Genomic DNA, 24,062 nt, shown 5'->3' with positions numbered 1-24,062 from the left:
GGACCGGTGGGATAGCCTAGGTCCGAGAGCGATGCACACTCATCTTCCAGCTGCCTTCCCTGGGTTCTAACCTTGAACCAGCTATAAACTCCCACTCTGGTGTTTTTTCATGCAGGTCGAGGCGTCAGTTGTGTGCGCCATCCTTCGGATAGACGTTAAACTGGAGGACCCCGGGTACAAGTATGGGTCTGTGGCGAACATTAAAGATCGCATGGGTGTCTTTCATTGAGACTGTAGAGTGTGCGGGTTATCCCTGCCACCTGAAACAAGGTCCTGCCCTGACTGCTGGGAAGGTAACGGCCAACTATGTAGACTTATGACCTTTGCCCAGTCACTGCTTTGGCAGCACTGACGCTCAGTCAAGATAATGTCACATTTTGATGATTGAACTGATTCTCATTCTTGTTTCCATTCCAGCCTCTTTACAGCAATTCATAAAGTTGTTCCAGAGAGGAGGCATGTACAGTACATACAATGCAGATAATGTTTTTTTTTAATTATTATTATTTTTTTTTTACAAACAAGATGACGTACCAATTTATATTCTCATTTGACGTACTCGTGTGTTTTGATTCACTCTGTATTGTTTTGATTTCAAATCGAGCTCGCACTTAACCACCTCCTCCTTCTCCTCATCCTCCTCAAGATTGGTTGGTAACTGATTAAGAACGTCGCAAGAGAATTCTGGTTTTGGTACACCTGGTTTGGTATGCAGACATTTATTACCCCACGAGCCCAAAGCGAAAAGTGGGATCAAGCACTTGGTTCACTTTCCCCGTCTGTCCTTTCTGTCTGTCGGTCTGTGTCTACAAGCGTCAGTTTATGATCAAGGAACAACTTGAATTCAATTGAATGTCATATTTTTTGAACACGAATCAGAAAACAAACGTGTAGTTTTTCAGTATTTTTGGCTCTGAATTCGTCCCGATCACACGTGCGCAGAAAGGAGTGAGATAACATTTTCAGTTTGTCTGGCAGTCAAAATTGAAAATTGTTCCAAACAGGAAACTTACTGTTTTTATGGACACAAGCATCATGCACAAATAACTCGTGTGACGTGTGAAACTAGAACGGCACTCTTTAGAACACGTACCTCCACCAGGCTGAACAGTTTACATATCCCACTGATAGGCCGGATCTGCATCCGGACCTGAACCAAAATCGAGTCTGCTTGTTCTTGTCACCTACCCAACTCATAATCCGTCCACAACTTTTTGAAATATCGTGCTATATATATCGTTTTTGGCCCCATCTCTCAAGGTGAAGAATCACATTGAAACTCTTTTTTTATTTTAAAACCTCTCGTATTCGGATCCAGATTCGTATCTTCACCAAAATCAAATAAATTCGTCCTTGCCACACATCTAACCTGTTCACCAAGTTTCATCCAAATCCGTGCGTAACTTTTTGAGATATCCTGCTCACAGATAGACAGATGTGAAAACAAACAGGTTCTAACAAATTCGAGCGAATTGGATTGATGAAAGAAATAAACAAGCAAGCAAATTCTCGAGACACTGCTAATACCATCTCGAGAAAACATACTGTTAAGAAACTTGAAACGTTTAACTTAAATGTTTCGATGTCTTTTTTAAAACCTGTAGGAGCGGTGTTTAAAAAATGCTTTGATGCTTTGACTAAGGTAAGGAACAGCAGAAGACGACAAACATTGCAACAGCAGAGTTGAGAGACAAAATGGAGGGAGATTTGGACAAATTAGGGATGTGGGTAAGAATGGGGGGGGGGGGGGTAAGGGAGGATGCACAGGTTGGACAAGATGGATGCAGAAACAAACTCGGGAAGAAAAACTGGAAAGTTGGAAAGAGCTGGGCTTGGTGGTAGGGGAGGGGTTAGGAGGGTAGAAAAGATAATGGTTTTGGATTGGGGAGGGGGGGGTGATCTGAGATGATGGTGAACAGCTGTCCCGAAGACCTGGAGGGAAGAATGAGATTGAAGAGAATGGAGAAGTTGGTTCTACAGGTGGGAAACAGAGGAACTAATTAGTAGAGGTGAGTGGTCATTCTGGATTTTGAGTTTTACTCGAAGGGGGGTTGCAAGTGGACCGTGTGAGTCGTGCAGAATCCTGGGGGTGGAGGGGCATATCACGGAAATAGCAGAGGGTGCAAGACCAGAAAGTAGGTGGTAGAATTCAGAGACCACCGGCCTGTCCATAATGTGAACTTGTGGTTCAATTAGATAAATAATATTTTGATTGCATTCGATGACTTGGGTACAGTTTAACAAAGTCGACCTGGACGCACTAGTCGAGCTCATAGGCCTCGCCGCTTATCTCAGCACACAGGCTTGACTTGCCAACTTTTTTTGTTTTGTTTTGTATACCTTGTCGAGGCTCGTGTGAGAGCTAACACACAATGCACAGCAAGGGGGGCATGAGACAAGATGGGCGGGAGTGGGAAGGACAAAACGGTGGGGAACAGACATGAGGAGATCTGTGGAAAGGAGAGGGATGGGATGGGGTGGGGAACATGGGGAATACAAGATGGACATTACAGGGACTTTCAGGAAGGAAAGCAGGGATTTGAAGAAGTTGGGTTTGGGGTAGATTAACGGGGGTAGAAAAGATCGAGGACTTAGATGGGGGACGATAGGTGGTGGTGTACAGCTGTTTTGAAAGCCTGGAGGGAAGAATGGGATTCAACAGAGTGAGGGAGTTTGTTCCAAAGATGGGTAAAAAAGAGGAATGAAAGAGTGAAGGTGAACAGTGATTCATGATTTTGGTAGTTTTACCAGAAGTGGGTTGTTAGCGGACCTTGAGTGCACTGCGGAAATACGGTGGGGACAAATCGCAGATATAGAAGGTGGGGGGGGGGCGAGACCGGAGAGGAGACAGTGGAAGACAGAAAGACCACTGGCCTGCCTGCGGTGAGAGAGTGGGAGGCTCAAACACTCAACCTCATCGCAGGAGATACCGGGAGATCTAAATGCAACTATTGCTGCCCTGGAGTACTCGTCTAGCCCATGGACTAAAGTGCGCTGCAAGGCCCGAAAAACAGGCTGTGACTGTTAACCTAAAACACCACTTGCTGTGGCAGTCGTTGCAAAGAATCTGTGCATTCCAAAGTTGTTATGGTTCAATGAGCCAACTTTGTTCCAAGACCAGTTGAAAAACCTGTAGTTTTTCTGAGGAATGTAGATTACATGACGTCTGAGAATGAACGATCTTTATTGAAGTAGATCTGTACAGACGAAGGCAGAGGCAACGAACAGCACTTGGTAGAGTGCATACCTCGAGCAGGCTAACACAGTTCATATTTTGGATCCCACTGATGGGCCGTATCAGGATTTGGACCTCAATCAAAATCACATCAGCTTGTTCTTGTCACCAAACCATCTTGTCCACCAAGTTTTGTCCGAATCCGTCCACAACTTTTTGAGATGTCATGTTACATAGTTTTTAGCCACAAGTTCTCTCAATGATTAAGAATTACTTTAAAAATTCTGGGATCCGGATCCAGATCTTCACCAAAATTGATTCAATTCATCCTTGTCACACACCCAACCTCTCCACAAAATATCGTCCAAATCCGTACGTTACTTTTTCAGATATCCTGCTCACAGACAGACGGGTGAAAAGAAAATCTCCGCCCACTTTGTGGCAGAGGTAATAAGGTGGTGTAAAAGACGCTGCATCAATGGCACAAACCTCCTGAAGATTTTTTTTTCTTTCTTCAACCTTTAAAATCTTCATGTTATTTCATTTGAATTATATCCTTGAACACTGTAGAACACAAATCGTCTTTTTGTCACTTTCAAAAACATTTTGTTTAAGGCCCGGTCACACCTTGACGTTTTAGCCAACGTATGCCGATTTTTGAATTTTTTTTCTAAAACGCTGGCACACGTTGAATACGTTATGGGTAAGTTTTGATAACATTGAGAGCACGCTGGCATACGTCGTAGTACGTTGCCATACGTCGTTGTACGTTGGCTTTAAACGTTGTACTTTTCGGTTGTCCTCAAATTTTTTCATGCTTGAAATTTCACGACGTATGCCGGCGTATGACTCACACGTTCCGCTACGCTGGCCACAAGTTGTAGGCACGGTCTGCGATCGTTGACAGACGTCAACACATGCTACTTGTAAGTTAATCATAAGTTGAGACATGCCGAGGTAATGTTTAGCGTACCCGAAACTTATTTCTAACCTATGATTAACGTGTTGTTGGCACGTTACGCGATCGTTGCCACATGTCGACAGACGTTGCTTTTAAGTTACTCATAGGCTGAAAGACGTCGGTATAATGGATCGTCCTTGCGTCAGCGTCCACGGCCACGGCCAGGACACTTATTTGCAGCATTCTTCAAACTTTTCTTCGGCATGACGAGGATGTTCACACTTCGATGTCTAGCTTGGCTATGATTCCAATTGTCCATCGGCAGCGTCTATTTAAAATAGTCGAGTTTGAGCGTTTTAACACGTTCAGAAGAAACGCTTCAAATTTCCAAACCCCAGCGTCAAAAAAAAAAAAAAAAAAAAAAAACAAAGGCGAGTGACAGCAATTTAAATCGTTCATTGTAAACAATGAAACTAGCTGAGTGGTACCGTTTAAAAGTCGTTGAGTGTAAAAAAAATCCAATTGTTGAGCGCAAGCGTCTACTTTCAATAGTGGAGATGCAGCCATTTAAATCGTTGAGTGGCAGCCTATGAACCTACCCGTGGACACGCGGACGCAAGGACGATCCATCATAACCCACACCCTCCCCCTCACACTCACCTACTACTGCCAACATGAACAAACTACTACTAATACTAATACTAATACTGATACTGATACTGATACTGTTACTGCTGACATGGACATCGACTCAAAAAGGAACTCGAAAACACTGTTGGGTTCCCCTTTTATGAGCAGCATTTTTATATACCAATTCCCAAAACTGCTGCGAACACGTCTTTATATGGCAGTTGTAAGCTAGAAACACATTCTTTTTTTTTTTGTCGACCGGAAGACGTCATTGGAATACGTCTACATACGTCGATGTGTGTTGGGACTACGTAAAGAATTGGTTCAAAGCACGTCAAACATAAGTTAGAAATAAGTTTCGCGTAAAAAAGACATTACCGCGACGTGTTTCGACTTATGAGTAGCTTATAAGTAGCCTTTGTGGACGTGTGTAAGCGTCCACATATCGTGTGTAAAACTTATCCCCATCGCATGCGAACGTGTGTCATACGCCGAGTACGTCGTAAAATTTTGAACATGTTCAAAATTTCTTGACGTACTCTACTTACTACGACTTATGATAGCGTATTTAGCGTTCTACTCGCGCATACCAAACTTACCCATACCGTATTCGACGTGCCCCAACGTTTTAGACACACTTTTTGTTACGTCGGCATACGCTGGCAAGATCGCCAAGGTGTGACCGCGATTTTGACCTTTCCATTTCTACGGCAGTTATGATTTGAATCGTTGTGCGTCAGCCTTTTAATAGGCTACGTCACGACATCGTCAGCAATGCGTGCAACGCGCTATGCTGAAGTTAGACTATCGTTGGGCATCGGTTGTGTAGGCCGACAACAGGTTCAGCATTCGTTGGTATAAGTTATCTATAACACAACGAAACGTTCTGTGTAGTTACCAATGCGTTATACATAAGACCAAGTCGCTATGAATACGTCCGAATCTTTAAAAAAAAACATCAAAAGTTCAACGTAAGCCAGCGTTTTACATAAATTTTAACACGTTGCCATCGCTGGCTAAAACGTCAAGGTGTGACCGGGCCTTTAGCAACACTTGGACAAAACATTATGTCCTTTTTTTTTTTACATCATCTCGACCGACCAAATTTGCTGTTCGCTGACCCCGCCCACGTCCTCCTTTATTATTATTATTATTTTTTTTTTCAAGACTGCGTGGGATAAGGTGTTCTATGAATTGGTATTTGCCAATCATCTAAATTGAAAGAGGAGAAAGATAACGTGGACATGGCAACCCCCTCTTGATCCTACAATTATCACGTGGTAAACACATTCCGACATGATTATGCAATGGGTCCGTTGGTGTATTCTTCGTAAAATGAAATGATTGCGTTTCCACTGCTCGTGCAATGATTTATATAATTTTCTGCCAGGCAGGTTGCCCTTTGTTGGCGTAATGATAGCATCATGTTTGACAACACCATTTTTGCATAATTGTTCCGTCACGTTGAGCAATACCCGAACTCTTGCTGTCGAGACTTCAAGCATCATCCTCATTATCTTTGTTGCTACACAATACATACTTCACCTTTTCTTACGTCCTCGTAACTTATTCATGTTTGTTTATGATTTTTAAATTGGAGATGTACAACAATTCCATTGTGGTAATCCCCAAGTGGGTGTTCCAGTTAACCAGTGAAAGCTACCTGTTTTTATGCCTTTCAAATGCACCTGTTTGCGGCTCTTGTCGATCACATTGGACTGCTGGCAACATAATCGGTGCAATGCTTAAGTTGACATAGTAGCCCATTTCCACTTCCTTGGCAGGGATGCTCCTTGATGGTAAATTTAATATACTGTGGACCACTTGGCTGATAGGATGGCCGTGAGGTACACACACCTCGTAGTTGTCCAACCTGCATTTGAATCCCGACCCAGCTATAAACTGTCATCCCAGTGTTTCACAGGCAGGATGATTAATCAATCCCTCGGGTGGACGTTAAACTGGGCGTCTCATCTGCCAGCAGTTAGTGGATGTTGAAGATCTCATGGTGTCCTTCACGAAGAGTAGGCGAGCTATCACCAGCACCCTGAACAAATTCCATAATTCCTACCGTAACCAGAGGGCATTGTTTCAGCGGTACAGCCGCACCCTCAGCCATTGATGCTACCCTGCAGTCTTGTGTTGCATACAAATGGAGGAGAAGTGTAGACCACTGGACCAAAGCTAAGCAAGCTTTTATTTTCTTTCATGAAAACACCAGAAATTGTGCAAGAGATTAGAATCTCAAATTGTGACCGATGAAGATGGTTTTAAGAGGGTGTCAGGATAACACTGCCAAGTGGAACCCACAACTCTGACAGTGTGCTCTTTGTGACGTCACTGCTCTGCAGGAAAGTCTTGCCATATACAGAGGCACAGTGGCTCAGTGACCGAGTTAGTAATGCCTTGTTGCGTTACCCTCTCAAGTGTGTGTTAGATCCCAATTTAATCTCCATGGCTGCTCGCCGCAAGTTTGGGTTTGGGTAGCAACAGTGATCTGGTCTTCTTGGACCACAAGGTTACAATGTTTACTGCCTTTGTGGGGGGTTGTTATGTGGGCTGCTGCTTACGATACTATAAACAAATTAATTTGCCCAGGTTTTTCTTTGAAGAACTCTCTTTTTATTATAATAATAATAATAATAATAATAATAATAATTATTATTATTATTTTGCTCCAAAGGATGGCAACCAGTGCATTCTTGTCGAGTCCAACATACAGTATGTGCAGTTGATAGATGTTTTACAAAGTGACAGAAAATACACACAATTAACAGCAGTTTTCCAGCACTATGATGTGTCTGTTAATCAAAATAAAGACCAATTACTGCTCCATAGTCCCAAGAAGAAAGCCAGACATCACACACACACACACACACACACACACACACACACACACACACACACACACACACACACACACACACACACACACACACGCAGATATGTTATGAACTCTACTTACAAAAGCTATTTTATTTGCTTAACTTATAAGCAATTGACTGATTTCCCAACTGCTAGGATCATCAGCTGGGCACCGTTTATCATCGAGGTTTCGATCCTTTTAGCCCAGAACCTCTCCAAACGGAAACAAAAAGACCTGCAATCAAATTATTTTAAAATCATTGTGAGTTAATTGCAAAATAATATTGTCACAGATCTGGGGTTGTCATCCTTTCGAGGTCGGCAAAATGAGTTCTAGCTTGCTGGTATTCCTGCGTCGGAGTGGTGACCCATCCAGGATTGTGCCCAATAGCCCAGGAGACTGCTTCGGCAGCACCAACGCTCTGCACAGAGTATGGTCCCAATGGATGGATGGATCTGCGGTTCAAAAGGACTGCTACGAGGGTAACACTTGGGTCCCTTCTGAACACCAGGTCCTGAGGCCTCTGGGCACAGATAAGTTTGCACACCAGCAGGTTGCTTGGAAACCATGAACACCGATCGGCACGGCTAATCCGGGCAGGGTTACACTACTTCACGTGATACCTTACTTGTGGACAGCCGGCTAATTAGGGTCACATGCTCTCCACGCACACTCAGATTACTGCCGAGCGTTACAGTGAGTGTGTGCTGGCTAACAAAGCAAATTATTGGGGTAAAACTTCCCGTCTAACTACACTTGCGTTCTGTATCGGACCAATAAAGGAAGTAACAACCAAGAAAGATTGGAAATAACAACAAACAATTACTTATTACAAACACACAAGCAAGCAATAATTTAAAAGCACGGATTTATAAGCAAGAAAGAAAAAAGGCACACAAGAGCAGGTTTAACCATAACACATATTCTCCTTCAATCTTACTTAAACAAAAGACCTGGCCATCATTCACTCGGGGGGGAAAGAATAAAACAAGGACTTGAAAATACAATAAAAGTATCATATGGCGAATAGAAAAGCAGCCTTTTCCTTTCTCCCTCATCTCACACAGCCCAAATATACAAGAGGATGTGGAGGAAAATATATGGGGAAGATGGGCAGTGGTGATTTGACATGATGGGGATACGCAGCCGCATCCCTGACGTGCCCAGACCCAGTGGGCGAGTCTTCCCTGGCGTCCTAGAGATTCGAGCTGTTTAGGCGACTCACCCTCTTCTGCCTCATTCTTCCTCCTCAGGCCTCCATGAGGAGGGGGGTGGGAGGGGGGGGGCTGGGGGCTCTGTCGATGAGGTGTCGTCGTTCACCCTCCTCGTCGTCCTTCATAGCTGACATGATCGAGAGGGCAGGCTGACGCTCGTGGAAGGAGTGTTCTTTTTCCACACAATCTCGCCACCAACTGCTCATGAAGCCTTCCTTTCTTTAGCCTCACACGCTTTTGTTCCTTCCCTCACGAGCAGTCTCGGTCTTTGAGTCTTGTGCTCATGCGATCTTGTCCCGTTCGCTTCAACCTTTCTGCTTCACTCAGTCTTTCTGCTCAGGAGCTCTTTTTGTCCCTGCTCATGCAAGCTTTCCCCGTTCACTTCTGCCTTCTCTCGCGATCATAAAACTCTTTCAAGGCACGAATGTTTGCTGATAGGAAAATTACATTGCGTTCCATGATGGCTTCTCTTCCTCTTCACATTAGCTTTCTTCCCTCCTCCCACAAGCCTTTTATCCCCCCCCCCCCCATTAGTCCGTAGCCGATGGGGGTGGGTCCACGATGTCACTTGTTGAACATACCACGCCGTTCTGAGAGAACTTTCAATGCAACCCTCAACCCTCTCTTTATGAGAGCCCCCAACTCCCCCCCCCAATTCATGCACAAAATGCTCACTCGTACAGCCCTGCACTGCACCATTCCCACAAGAAGCGCCGCACCTCGCAAGCCACGAAGAGCACCAAGCATCATGAACATGCACGTGAGGGCACCTGATGGGTTAACGACTACAGACGGGTCAAACGTGTCCTATTGAGCAATGCGCGAATAGAGGAAAAATGGAGAGGGATTCCGCCAGAACGAGGGACCACTGAGTGGCCGCGGGGTTGAAGGCAAGAACGATGGGGTGAAAGAGGGACTGTTGAAATGAACAAAGGGGATTGGGATGGGGGGGGGTAATGGACTGATGGGGAAAAGAAGGGATGATTGAAAGTAATAGAGGGATTGAACAGAACGATGGTGTAAAGGAAGAATGATTGAAAGTAACAAAGGGGGAGGGTGAGACATTGCACTGGAAAAATACAGCCTAGCCAACACATGCTCCTGAACAGCCCTTTGACAAGGGGCTAAGGACTACCTCTACAAAGACTAATGAAACAACTGATGCTCGGGTCACCTACTTGTCCATATATGGTCTCCCCCTGGGGTAAGTTTTCCAAAACCGTAATGATATACATTTTGTTTACTTCAACATCATTTCTTGTCGTAAGATGAAGACTTGCTATTCTACAATTCTACACTCTACTGGTTGACTCATTGGTGGAGTTTGCTCAGCCAGGATTTGGAAAACATCTCTGGAATGTTACATTGTGACATCAAGTTGAACTTCTTCGGAAGTTCTGTTCTGATTTTAAAACTTTCTCTCTTAAACTGTGCACGAAGAATGCACAGTGCTTCAATTTATTTTCTTATTTCTCATGGAGGATCTGCAACACAAACGAAATTGACGGCACGCCATTGCAAATCCCCAAGCTTCCCACCTCAAGCAAAGTTGAAAGATGGCGAAAGATTCCACCAGGATTGACCCAATATTAAATTTTGAGTGAATTTTTTTTTCCGTTTTGACCTCTGTGACCCAAAGTCCCGACTCATTGGGGCATGAACCGGGGGTTAAATCCTAAAAATCATTACATATATCATGTGTCCCCCAGTTTTGATTATATATGCAAGGTTTCATTGAAAATCTGCTAGTAATTTCGTTTTTTCAGTTTTTGACCCTGTCCTTTGGGGTTCAGCCAAAATGTTACTCCCGTCGCACCTTCTTGGCATTTGGTGATCATACCTACCAAGTTTGGTGATTTTTCTGCACAACTATTTAGGAGGAAATAGCATGACGGACGAACCAACAGACGGAGCTGATTACAATATGAGCTCATGCGATCTTGTCCAAAGATCTTGTCTTGTCCAAAAGATCTTGTCCAAAGATCAAAAAGATCTTGTCCCCCCCCCCCCCATTTTATTTTATTTTATTCAAAAAGTGTGGGGATAATCACGCATGCATGTATGAAAAAATACCAGACAGCCGCTGAGCTTGGAGGAAGTGATGTAACTTTCACGGGGAACTGTGGGTACCGGTGAAGCCATCTTGATGATGTCACTTTTCTATCCACACAGCAGAGAAATTGAGTATAAATTATCCTCTTCCAAATGTCTGCCAACCGATTTGGGTCGTGTCTGTTCTCTATCCTCTAAATACTGAGCATCATCAAGCAAGGTGGAAAGCACCTACCATTTTAAGAGTGTTTGATATGACTTGGCCATCGGTGAACTTGAACAGCCGACCTCCCAGACTCAGAGCAGACGCTCTTAGCATGATGCCACTTCGTCTGCCGCTTCCATTTTGATTGTTCAACTCGAGGAGTTTAACGTCACTTTACATAGCTGTGTTACATTCCAGAGCCATTGCTTCACCTTTTGGCGAGCACCGCAAGAATGCAAAAAATACTTTCCGTGTTCCTTTGAGTTTGTTTTGGTGTATGCTGCTGAGTGTTGGTGATGGAAAAAAAAAAAATTAACTTTATTCATCTCAAAAATATGAAGATTGTTTTGATGTGAAATTTATCTTTTAGGATGGCTTATTTTAATTGGCTTATTGTTTTATCTCATTTCAGCTATCATATCTGTATTGCGGCAATCGCATGATGGTGAATCGAAATGTCCATGTATTTGCTGTGATTTGTTTAATTCTTCCATACAGCGAGTGACCCCAGGCTCCCTTTTACCAAGGATGAAGGCTCGAGCCAGATTGCACATTTAGGGGATTGTTGCCGAGCATCCCATACGGCGGTTGTTATTGCTAAACATAATATGCACTTGTTTTTATTATGTCATGATGCATTTTTTTGTTGAAATCTTATTAAAAACGATGGTGAGCCGTTTTAGTTTCAGGAACGTTTGTGTGACTTTCGTCATCGTAGACATCATGGTCATATGGTCTTTCCAACATTGCTCGGCTTTTTTTCATTTTGAGCCCAGTGCCTCATTGGAGAGTCGGGTTGGCTGCCCTCCACACCCATATTTATATCATGTTACATTTGGAAGATGTGACTTACTCCTGCTGCTGTATTTTCAAACGATTGTGCAAGGATCTTGCTCAAAATAACCGGTGGCCAAAGTCATATCTCAGACGATGTCTGACCTCTCTGGTTTCTACAATTAGTGCCTCCAGTTTTATATGGTACCTTAGAGTTTCTTTCCTACTCTTCTTTCGGACCAGGGGCCATTTCTTTATTCCTCTGCTTCGGACCAAGGGTCATAGCCTGAGAGTAAAGAAAATGAGAGAAAAGATGGTAGTAAGGCAAAGGCCTTTCACTCAGAGAGTAGTTACCTCTGCCAACGAAGGTGGACGGAGGTGGTGTTGTTTGTCTGTCTTTTTCTGTGACCAAGACATCTCAAAAATTTGTAGACGGATTCTGATGAAATTTGGTGGATAGATTGGGTGTGTGACAAAGACGAAATGATTATATTTTGGTGAAGATACGGATTCGGACACTTTTTATAAAATGATTCTTCACCATTGAGAGATAGGGACAAAAACGATATAAAGCACAATATCTCAAAAAGTTGTAGATGTATTCAGACAAAACTTGGTGGATGAGTTGGGACCATACTCTGTGCAGAGCGTTGGTGCTGCCTAAGCAGTCTCCTTGGCTATTGGGCACAATCCTGGACACGTCGCCACTCTGACACAGTATACCAGCATGCTGGTACTTATTTTGCTGACCTCGGAAGGATGACAGGTTGAGTCAACCCCACCTGGTATTAATTCGACAGACAAGCGGGATTTGAACTCAGGATTCTAGTATCCCAAGTCCACCACCCTAACCATTAAGCCAACACCAGGCTTATGAGTTGGGTCGATGACAAGAACAAGCCAATTAGATTTTGGTTCAGGTCCATATGCAGATCTGGCCTGTCAATGGGATGCAAAACATGAACTGTTCAGACTTGCCAGGGTGAGGGGTGTTGTGGGGGAGTTGGGGGGGGGGATTGCGCTATACCGAGCACTGTTCTAGTTACCTTCGCATTCTGCGAAAGGTTATGTATTGGTTTCTGTGTATTTATTTATTTATTTGTGTGTGTGTGTGTGTGTGTGTGTGTGTTTGTGTGTGTGTTTGTTTGTTATTCGCATAACTCAGAAAGTATTAAACCAAATCGCTTGAAATTTGGTGGTATGATGGGTTATTATCCAAGGAACATTTGATTAGATTTTGGGAGCGATCGGGTCAAAGGTCAAGGTCAAGGTCACGGAAAGGTCAAATTCGTATTTTTACCATAGCGCAGTCAATTTTGATCTAATTGGCATGCAACCAACGCCAAAATGTTCAGAATTCATTGCCCAATCTTGTGATTGGTGACATGACACTTACGTCATTACCCTTGTTAGCGGTTGGGGGTCAAAGATCAGTGGGGTCACGACCTTTCAAAATATGCGGTTTTTGTCATAACACGGTCAAATCAAAACCAATTTGCATGAAACCAACACCAAAATGTTCACTGTTCTGTCCCCCCACTCTCATGCCAAGAACAAAAAAGTAGCTGAGGCGAAGGTATGCGCTCTACCGAGTGCCCATTTTAGTTATGTATGGAATGGTTTCCCTGGAAAGGTAGTGGCAGGTGAAACAGTAGATAAGTTTCAATTGGGATTGCATAGGTCGGCCAACTGAGAAGCAGTGGAGATGGAGTGGGATAGGGATATATGCAAGAATTGTAGGTATCTCTTCTTGCGTATGGCAGTTTGGCTGCTGGGTAGCTATCATTCTCTTGGGGCATGACTATGCTGCTGATGCTCTGCCCCTTTTCCAGTACTCTGGTATTCATTTTGCCAACCATTATAGCTATCATGAGTGAGGATGGGTGAATGTATACGTTTGCGTGATTGTGATGTGATTATACGTTTGCGTATAGTGATTGTGATGTCTGTGAGAAGGTGTTGTCAAAAGACAATGTGTGGTTGTTGTTTGTGCATTCCTCACCCTAAAACTGCCTTTGCCCCTCCCCTGCTGTAACCCACCCCCCTCCCCTCTGCCCCTTTCCCACAAAACAAAACAAACAGAGAAAAAAAACTTTTAAATATTTAATACCCTGGTGATGTCCTCGAGACTGCCACACTTTTCTCATCACTGCTCCTCTCTGATCCCCCCACCACCCCAATGAAATTGATTGAGCTTGACATATTTTTTTTAACGTGGTGTTGGTGTATTGCAGGTATTTCCACAGGTGGGATCATTGCTTTTGGGAAGTTTTGTTGTTGGATCGTTGTTGTTTTTTTATTGCTATTTTCTCCTGACACTGGTGTTGGTGTATTGTAGACTTTGGAAATGGAAATTTCGTATAAAGGAACATGACAAAAACAGGACAGTATGCATGTATGGTCACAAAAGGATTATTTATAGTCACAAGTTGTGAGTTTTTCGAATACAAACGACTCTCTGTAGAAAATCAATGTTCCTTTGGAGGGAATCTTCAAATTTTTAAAAGCGATTCTTCACCTTTGAGTGATAGGGCGAAAACGACATGTAGCACGATTGCTCAAAAAGTTATGGATGGATTAGGACGAAACTTGGCGGGCAGGTTTGGTATGTAGCAAGGAAGATTGATTCAATTTTGGTGAAGATCTGTATCCGGATACAATAATTTTTTGATGTGATTTTTCACCATGGAGTGACGGGGCTAAAGCGATATACAGCACAATATCTGAGAAAGTTATGGACCGATTCGATGAAACTTTGTGGATGAATTGGTTAGGTGACAAGAACAAGTCGATTAAATTTTAGTTCAGGTCCGAATCCAGATCCGGCCTATCAGTGGGATACAAAACGTAAACTAATCAGCCTGGCGGAGGTGCCCTTCTTGTGTTGACTCGGCCTGTCATCCTTCTGAGGTCGGCGAAATGGGTACCAGTGCAGTGGTAGAGGGGCACAGCATCAGCGGCACAGCCACGCTTCCAAGAAATGACAGCTACCCGGCAGCAAAGCTGCCATAAGCAAGAAGTGAACAGAACCTTTAGTTTTAATTGCATTCAGGTTAGGTCAGGTATGGGAGCATGTGCCGGAGCAGCGTGTCGCTGTGTCCACTTTCCACCGTTACTCCAGGGGCCTCCATCTGGCCATCCCCAGGCAGATGCCTGGCCTATCCCCATCTCCTTTGGATGCCAATTTACCTGCTGCAACCACAAGGCACGTGGTCGGCTCCGGCGCATGCTACCAGACCTGACCTGACCTGACCTGACCTGACCTGAACCTCAGAGAGTGCTGCAATACCGGTGTCCAAACGCTTGAGCTCAGATGATAACAGAGACAGCTCAGATATCCTCTCTTAGGTATGGGACATTCCAGGCACCCACCCAAAAGGGACCGCCTCAGGTTAACCCAAGGAGACCGCCGTCTGGTGGACGACACCTCAGCACCACCCTGACACAGTCTCCCTCAATCTGACCAGGGAGGGCAGCTGCACTGAGTGGCTTTTCAGATTTCTTTGTGGCACGTTTTGCAGAGTGAAGGGTTTTACGGTGGCTGTAGTGCAAATCCTGCCACTAACCTACGAATAAAAAGTAACTCAACTGCAGGAGTACGTCCACAGACACAGTTGGGTACTAGATATGGATGGCCGTTGGCTCACAAGGAGCTCCTCCACCCTTTGACAGATTTTGTTCTTCATCTTGCTGGGTGTCCATATCATACAGCCTCCTCACCAAGAAACTTGGTGGGGGAAATGGTTCAGTCGCTGACAACCCGACCATGGAACGGGTTAGTACAGGTTTACGTGGTACCTGTAGCAAGTCACAGATCTAATCTGTCCTGACCTGACGGTCACAGATCTAATCTTGTATTTCAAGAGCACATTCAGGTGCTCTTGAAATGTAATGAATGCAGAAATGGCAAAATTCTGGCCACCTCTCTCTTCCGCCATGTATTTTATATATCCCCATATTCTTTCCCAATTTTTCCATGCAATAATAAACTTGTCTGTCTGTCTGTCTCCCTCCGTCATATATCACGAGATGATAGAATCACATGAGATTGTGGATTTAACTTCTCATCAGTAAATTGTAACGCTGCTTTTAATGAACGGGAACGTTGTTAAGAACGGGAAGGAAGAGGGAAGAGATTGTGAATTAAACGTTGTTCCATTGTTATTTACTTCTAACGTTTTTAACAAATAGAAACATTGTTAAGAATGGGAAGTAAGGGGGAGAGAAGGACAGAGCTGGGGTTGGGGTGGTTGAGGACTTGGGGCTTGGAGGGTGGGGCTGGGGTTGCTGGGTTGGGAGGGAGTTGAGTAATTGAAGTCACATCTTGTATTATGTGGAGTTTCCACACTATCTCCTGCTCTATTCTATATTACTAGAAGCACCCGCTCCCTATAGTGGGGCAACTTAGCATAACAATTGTGCATTTTGTGAGGAAAGCACCAAATTTGGCACACTAGTAGCCTATCATATTATGAAAAGATTTGGATATTGGGTCATCTCAATTTTTGATGGCAGTGGAAAATGGCTGCCACAGCCATCAGCGGCTGAATTTGAGATGGCCCAATATCCAAATCTGTTCATAATATGATAGGCTACTAGTGTGCCAAATTTGGTGCTTTCCTCACAAAATGCGCAATTGTTATGCTATATTTAGCTACATTGCCCCACTACTAGGGGAGCGGCCAAGGTGGTTGTGTTCATATCCTTATTCAAACGTGTAATTCAAAATACTTCTCGCTGTATAATTCAAAACGACTTGCTGCACTGTAAAGCGTGGGGACAGGAATACTGCACTGTAAATGGTGGAGACTTGTAATACCCCAACCTGGAGGTGGCACTACTCGACATACAAAAATTGAGAATTTGCTCCCCTCTCAAGACAGCGAGCAAAGATAAAAAACGCCCCTGTTCACACGATAACACACCGGTCCGTGAATTGTAAGTAAAGATACTAGTGAGGGACACAGTGAAATGGCATTTGCTAAATAGTGAATGTAATCATTTGTTGATTCACATCAGTTTTTGATGTTGACATATTGCTGATGCTTGTGTCTCATAATCAGGAATGGAGGTGATGAATTTTGCTTGGTTTTTCATCAGAATATTTGTGAAAGGTCAGCACTCAGGCAGTTATGGTAAATAATTTGTTTGCATATATGAAATGGATGCTGACTTGGTAAGATCATGTAGAGCAGGGTCACTTTTCTTTTGAAGAAGAAGAATGTGAAGAAAAAGTTGAGTTCCAGATCTTAAATAAAGTCAAATAAATATATATATATATATATATATATATATATATATATATATATATATATATATATATATATATATATATATATATATATATATATATAGTTGTGCAGCATTTACATCAGGATGTCTTCTGTTCTACTTGATGAGTGTGTCATAAAAATATCATTTATAATCTTGTATAGTGTGTATATCATTTGGTAGATGTGTCTGCACTTTAGATAAAGTCAAATTCTAAGAAGAAACAATTTCCAGGAATATAAAAAATACTCAAATATTTAAACGACAGAGTGAGGAAGAAAAAAAAATGTATAAGGCATTTTACAGCTTTGTCCGGTCCAGACAGCATCAGCCCACGTGTCCTAAAAACCTGTTCTGCTGCTCTTGCTCACCCTCTCTCTGTTCTATTCACCCTCTCATTTGCTCAAGGTCATCTGCCATCTGCTTGGAAATCAGCAAACATTACTGCCCTGCATAAAACAGGTGCAAAAACAGATCCCTGCAATTACAGACCAATCAGCCTTCTCCCAATCATCAGCAAGGTGATGTAATCCATCATCGCTTCAGACATTAAATCCTTCCTCTTCTTCAATGGCTTTTTCCCGATCATCAGTTTGGATTCAAACTAGGTCACTCTACCCTGGATATGCTGCTTCTACTCTCCCAACAATGGATGGAAGTCCTCAATACCAGACATGAAATCAGAGCCATATTTCAAGACGTATTGCGTTCTTTCGATATGGTCTGGCACCCTACCCTGCTCACCAAACTCTCTTCCTATGGTATCCATGGCCATCTCCACTCATGTCTCGCAGATTTCCTCTCCTGTCACAGTCAAAGTGTGGCCTTAATGGAGTTCTTTCATCCCCTCTTCCTGTCCAGGCTGGAGTTCCTCAAGGCAGTGTTCTGGGCCCTGTGCTTTTTCTGGTTTTCATCAAATATTTTTCCAACGCAATGGAAAATCCTCTTTATGTCTTTGCTGATGACTTCACCCTCTGCTGTACCATCTGTCATCCCTCAGATCGGCAAGCAGCAGCCTCTTTACTCTCTGCAGATCTGGATAAAATCACAAACTGATCCAACACATGGAACTTGTCTTTCAATCTTGAAAATCTCTCTCTACGTCTTTCGGAAAGGACCATCTGGGAACCCCCCCCCCCCCAAAAAAAACCTCATCCACTTTCTTAACAATCCTTATGAAGAAGTCTTTTCATTCAAGCTACTGGGTCTCACTATCTGCCATGATCTTTCCTGAGAAAGCCACATTTCCAACCTGGCCTCCAAAGCCAGTCACCGACTGGACATCCTCCGTCGTGCAAAGTCCTTCCTTGGCCCACCTAAGCTCCTGACCACATACAAAGCTTTCGTCTGCAGCCTGATGGAGTACTGCTCTCTCCTCGCTGGGCTCGTGCTCCAGCCTCTCACTTTTCTCGGCTTCACCTTGTGGAAACGAAGGCATTTAGGATCATTGGTATCTCCCGCGATGAGGCTGTCTTTGGGCCTCTCACTCTCTCACCACAGGCAGGTCGGTGGTCTTCTTCCGTCTCCTTTCTGGCCTCGTCCGCCCTGCTCTATCTGTGTCCCCCCGCCCCCTACATTTCCGCAGGGCGCTCAAGGTTTGCCAGCAACCCCCTTCTGGTGAAACTACCAAAATAAAGAATCACTGCTCACCTTCACTCTTTCATTCCTCTTTTTTCCCACCTTTGGAACAAGCTCCCTCACTCTCTTCAATCCCACTCTTCCCTCCAGGTCTTCAAAACAGCTGTTCACCACCATCTCTTATCTTCCCCCATTCAAAACCATGATATTTTCTACCCCTGCTAATCCACCCCAAACCCACCTCCTTCAAATTCCCTGCTTTCCTTTCTGAAAGTCCCTGTCATGTAAGGACCCGAAAGTCCCTGTATTGTCCATCTTGTATACCCTGTGTATCCTGCCTCCATTCCTCTCCCTTCCACAGATCTCCTAATATCTCTGTTCCCCACTGTTTTGTCCTTCCCTCTCCTGCTCCTCTTGTTTCCTGCTCCCCTTATTGTACGTTCTGTGTGTTAGCTCTTGTACGAACCTTGACATTGTATCCAAAAAAAAAAATGTCCAGAAGTGTGCAAGGAATAGGCAAGAGAGTGTGGCAATGTTTACCTGTTTTCTTGTCATGTCATGGGGATCGATGAAGAGGTCCACGTGGAAAACAGCCAAGTGTTGAATCGCAACGGTCTTTTGGTTCGCCGTATCGGGCCGACAATGACCTCTCACCTCAGAACTTCTCTATCTCTTTCCTTGAAATCTCCACCGCCGTGTACTCTTGAAGGTTATTAAATAGAAACAAAAGTTGAGGTTTTTCACCGCACACCGCATCCACTACCCACAGAACCACCACTAGATTCATGCAAAGCGTGCAGAAAGGGCCATGTAGCGAGTGGCATCCACATTGTGAGGCGTCAAGTTTTCGTGTGGTGGCCTCCGAGAAGAACCTCGTCCCAAGGGACACTTGGGAAGCTTAACTCGACTCACTGAAAATGGCCGTATTTCACGTTTTTATATGGATTTGATAAAGAAATGAACGTTTTTATTGGGACTTTGAACTTACTCGTGTGAAAATCACTTTTTACTGCAAATTTGCGGCAAACATGCATGGACAGTCCAAGGTCCACCCCTGTGAAGCATTCTAATATTATCAATTGGGTTATTTTTGTGTTACTGACTTTTGAAATTGTGAACAAAGCAAGAGACGTGCACATATAACGCTTCGTACCTGACAATTGATTTTTTTGTTATTAGAACCTTAAAATACTATTCCATCGCACTGCAGCATAAAACAAAATCCTTGGATATGTCCCCCTTTTTTTTAGAGGGTGTTCAGGTTGGTTAATAGAGCATACATCGGTGACATCACCTTTCGGCTGATGTTCTAAACAAGACTGGAGAAAAAGGGTAAGCTTGCATTGCAGTGAAGATGAGTATTGAAATTAGGTTTCGGAATGGTAAGAATATTCGTGTTGCTCGATGAGCCAATTTAATCTAGATTGAGCAGAATCCAATGAGAACAGTCATGATCAATACACTGTCATAAGTTTTACCATCTCATTTTAAAATATCATCAGTTTTTCTTTTGTAACGAGTTTCACCTTTTAATTGATCAATCACCTTTGTGTGATTCTTAGAGCTGTCTTCTTGTCATGTCATGGGGACCGACTTACTCGTGAACATCTTTACTATAATTGATCAAACGTGGATGTCACCGAAACTCCTAAGTTGACGTGTGGCTGAAATAGCGCCCCCTTTGGTGGTAGCCGGTATTACAAATAGTCTTCCTTTATCTTATGTTGTGATCAATAAAATTATAAAGTGTATTTCCAAGACTGTGCCGTAGCACATTGCCCACCGAAGGTGGGCCGAGAATGGTACCTCCACCCGGAGGGCAGGAGTGCCCACCAGTTTGTGCAATGTTACTTCTTTGTTGTGTGTACATTTTACTGCTTTCATTTATTTATTTGGCTGTGGTTGTGGGTGTGCCTTGTGTTGGCTTAATAGTTAGGGTGGTGGGCTTGGGATCCTAGGATCCTGAGTTCAAATCCCACTCGGCTGTTGAATTAATACCAGGTGGAGTTGACTCTACCTGTCATCCTTCCGATGTCGGCAAAATGAGTGCCAGCTTGCTGGTGTACTGTGTTGGAGTGGTGACCTGTCCAGGATTGTCATAGAGTATGGTCCTGATGGATGGATGGATGGTTGTGTGTAGTTGCATTGCATTTGCAGAATAAACTTCATTGCTGTTCTAATTCAAAGTAAGAACATCTCTCGGTCAGATTTAAGACTACAGAAGGTATTGATGCAACCACCCCTCCCCCCACCCCCTCCACTCTCTCCAGGATTCTTTTACTTGAATTGCACACACACAATTTGTACAAAGGTCATTACTCATCTCGATGAGCTGCTCATTATGATATTCTTTGGCTCTAATCTATGCAATCCCTTACTTTCAGATCCAGGTTTCAACTTTGATTTGGGAAAGATTTTGGTGTAGTGGAAATAAATAAATAAAAGTGTTAAATTATTCGAGTATTTGTTTCTTTTTACAGATGCTTCAAGATTGTCCAAAAGCACGACGGGAGGTGGAGATGCATTGGCGTGCGTCGAACTGCCAGCACATTGTCAAGATTGTGGACGTATATGAAAATATGCATCAGGGAAAGAAGTGCCTTCTTATCATTATGGAGTGGTATGTCAAATGATGTAAACTATCTGACCCTGGTGTCACAGCATTTGGGATGAGAAATATCACATCTGTCAAAGAAACTTGGAAGAAAAAAAAACATATTTGTGTTGCATCCGATGCATTTACTTTGTGCTGTATCTCCAGTCATGCATTTTTAAGATGTACTGTATGATGATGTCGTTTGTCAGGAGTCAGTTTAAAAGAAAAGTTGTCGGTAGTCGGTCTTGGGCACTTCAGTGAAATGAATGTGCTTGTGAAATGTGAGTGCCTAAGGTGTGAAATATCAGTGCCTACCTTTGATGGATTAGAATGCACGGACACCCCACAACTGTTTAGCAGTCATATATATATATATATATATATATATATATATATATATATATATATATATATATATATATATATATATATATATATATATATATATATATCGTTTTCTTTGTGGACTTGGGTGTTTGTGTCTGTCTGTCTCTGTCTGACTGTAATACATTCTGTCGTGACTGATCTGATCTCAACCAAATTTGCAGGGTGATTAGGGGGTCACACAACGGAGATTCTAGCGCCTTAATTTGCCCTCCTCCCTAAGGGTGTTTTCCGCCTTGGATAAACTACGTGTTAAATGTGTTTACATGCGAGAGAATTTCATTGTTATTGCACGGATTTTTTCCTTCGGATTTGTGTTGTATTAAACACGAGCATTAGCCCCCATCCCCTGCCCACCCCACTCTCAGGTGGAATGATATGGGTACAGAAGGGGAATTTGATGTGGAGTACAATCTTTGCTGAAGTTAATTAAGTGACTAAATTGATGTGACGGCAATTTCTGGCTGTAAAATGTCTTGCAAGAGTATTTGACATGAGCATCTTTATTAACTGTTCGAAAACAAACTGATTTACAAATGTTGAAGTACAAACTTTACAGATGTGTTCACGTTGTAATGGTATTGTACATACTTTATAGAAATATGTTTGTGTGTGCTGCTGTCGATTGGCCCCATGTCAGCAGCATGGAGACAGCCAATCGACCTCCTGGGAGCGATCAGAATACATAGGATAGGAAGTCTACCAACTTCCTGATACTATTCCACCATTAACCACACCCATGTAGGTCTGATTGGCCCTTGAGCAAATGTGTCCAGCAGCCCCACCCCTTCAGACTGATTGACAGTCGTAGCCCCGCCCACCCTTCTGTTCGCTTCCAATTCAAATGCAGTTTTGCATATTTTTCGTGGAATCCTTTCAAGCTATTAGAATTTCGATCAGCATGCACTTTCCCACGATAAAATTCAGTAGATTCGTGTTTAAACCAATTTTGAGTAAGTCTGTCAGAAAAGGAGAAGAAGAAGCAGAAGAAGAGGCGGCGCTTTTGGATCTCATTTTTCTTGTCCAACGCTGATGTCCCAAAGTTTAATAAGTGTTATTGGATGGGAAATTTTCTGCAGATGACTGGTAGGTAATTTATAAGGTTATAAGTTTTATATTGGTAATTATTTTTTTTTGAGGATTTATGGAGTTTCTGGGCCATCTCGACATAAGAAGTCTACCGACTTCTTGATTGGGACATTTGTGAAGAAAGTCGTGTATGACCATCTCGACATTTAAAATAACGCCTTTGACGTGCAACTTTACGAATAATAAATGCCAAGCAATCCCATGTTGTGGCAAGAATGGGACAAATAAATAAAATGAAACGCACCATCTTGCCCGCCCTGTTCGGTCCAACAAGAACGGTGAGAGGAGAGGAGAGGAGAGGAGAGAAGAATGAGGTAATCCTTGTCCTCGATGCTAAAATGCCAGACACCGAGGACTCTCCTCTTCTCGATCTTTGACTTGATGTTCGCTTTGTGTGCTTAACTTCCCGCACAGACAAAATGCAGTCAAAGGCATCGCCAAATTCGACACCGAAAGCAGTTTTGGCGCCTTGAGTAGTTGGTTGTTTGTTTTGATCTTTATTGCTTTACAATATGCAATTGAAATTACATCTCGGAGAACATGCATTACGTATTACATCACCTGATTTATTTTATAGCGCTCCATTCAATACAGGTATATCTTTTCAGAGAAACTAAACGTGCTATACGCAACCAATGTACCGTCAATATATGGGATCAAGGTATGATTTACCTGCTGCACATGCACAGCAGTTGTCCTGATAAATAATTTCCATTGTTGTTATCGCAATAGCGACTGGAAAGCACGATAATCGTCCCATCGCGATTTTCGCCCAGGCTGAGTGTATAGGCTAAGAGTCGCTGGCCCATGCACCTACCGGAAGTAAAAAAAATTATTATAATCAGTGGCTGACTTCTGGTGACATTCATGATCAGATTTCTCCAAACATCCCTATCCTGCACTGCTTCCAGAAGCTCTGCCAGACAGTTTGTTTGCAGCCTTTACCCCCTTCCATCCAGCACATACAAGATCCACCTCTTCCTCTTCTTCCATCAACCCTAACCGGCATGGAAGACTTTTCCAGACTTTCGTTTTCTGCACGCATGATTTGTCCAAAGTATGACAGTTCATTTAGGCCATTGGATTTTTAACATTCGTCTCCAACACCGCATTTAAAACTGTCGGTCTTCTTCCTTCCATTATTTTTCACTTTCCATAAATCAAATCCACGCATTGCAACTGGAAATATCAGATCATTCACCAGCCTCCTCTTGGTTTGTTTTGTCACATCTTTGGTTTTTCAGATCTTTGTCAATCCTGACATTGCTGTTCTCCCCAATGCTGATTAATTAATTGATTTATCCTCCATTCAATCTCTTCCAACACA

At 43.2% G+C, this 24,062-nt stretch overlaps 1 protein-coding gene across 3 annotated transcripts in view; it reads left to right on the top strand.

The window, feature by feature from the left end:
• The window catches only part of LOC147019539 (MAP kinase-activated protein kinase 2-like), an 87,968-nt gene that overhangs the window by 11,241 nt on the left and 52,665 nt on the right, over window positions 1-24,062 (top strand). For all 3 annotated transcript variants that reach the window (XM_085894098.1, XM_085894097.1, XM_085894099.1), the window contains exon 2: window positions 21,147-21,286. In XM_085894098.1, coding sequence (XP_085750224.1) covers window positions 21,147-21,286 — 140 coding nt within the window. The remainder of the gene's footprint in view (window positions 1-21,146; window positions 21,287-24,062) is intronic.

This window comes from Eptatretus burgeri, chromosome 9 (genome assembly GCF_056783735.1).
Source record: "Eptatretus burgeri isolate ZD-2024b chromosome 9, Ebu_testis_v1, whole genome shotgun sequence".
Taxonomy (NCBI): Eukaryota; Metazoa; Chordata; class Myxini; order Myxiniformes; family Myxinidae; genus Eptatretus; species Eptatretus burgeri.
Note: the sequence above shows the minus strand (reverse complement) of the source record. Positions and strands in the feature narration are given on the sequence as shown.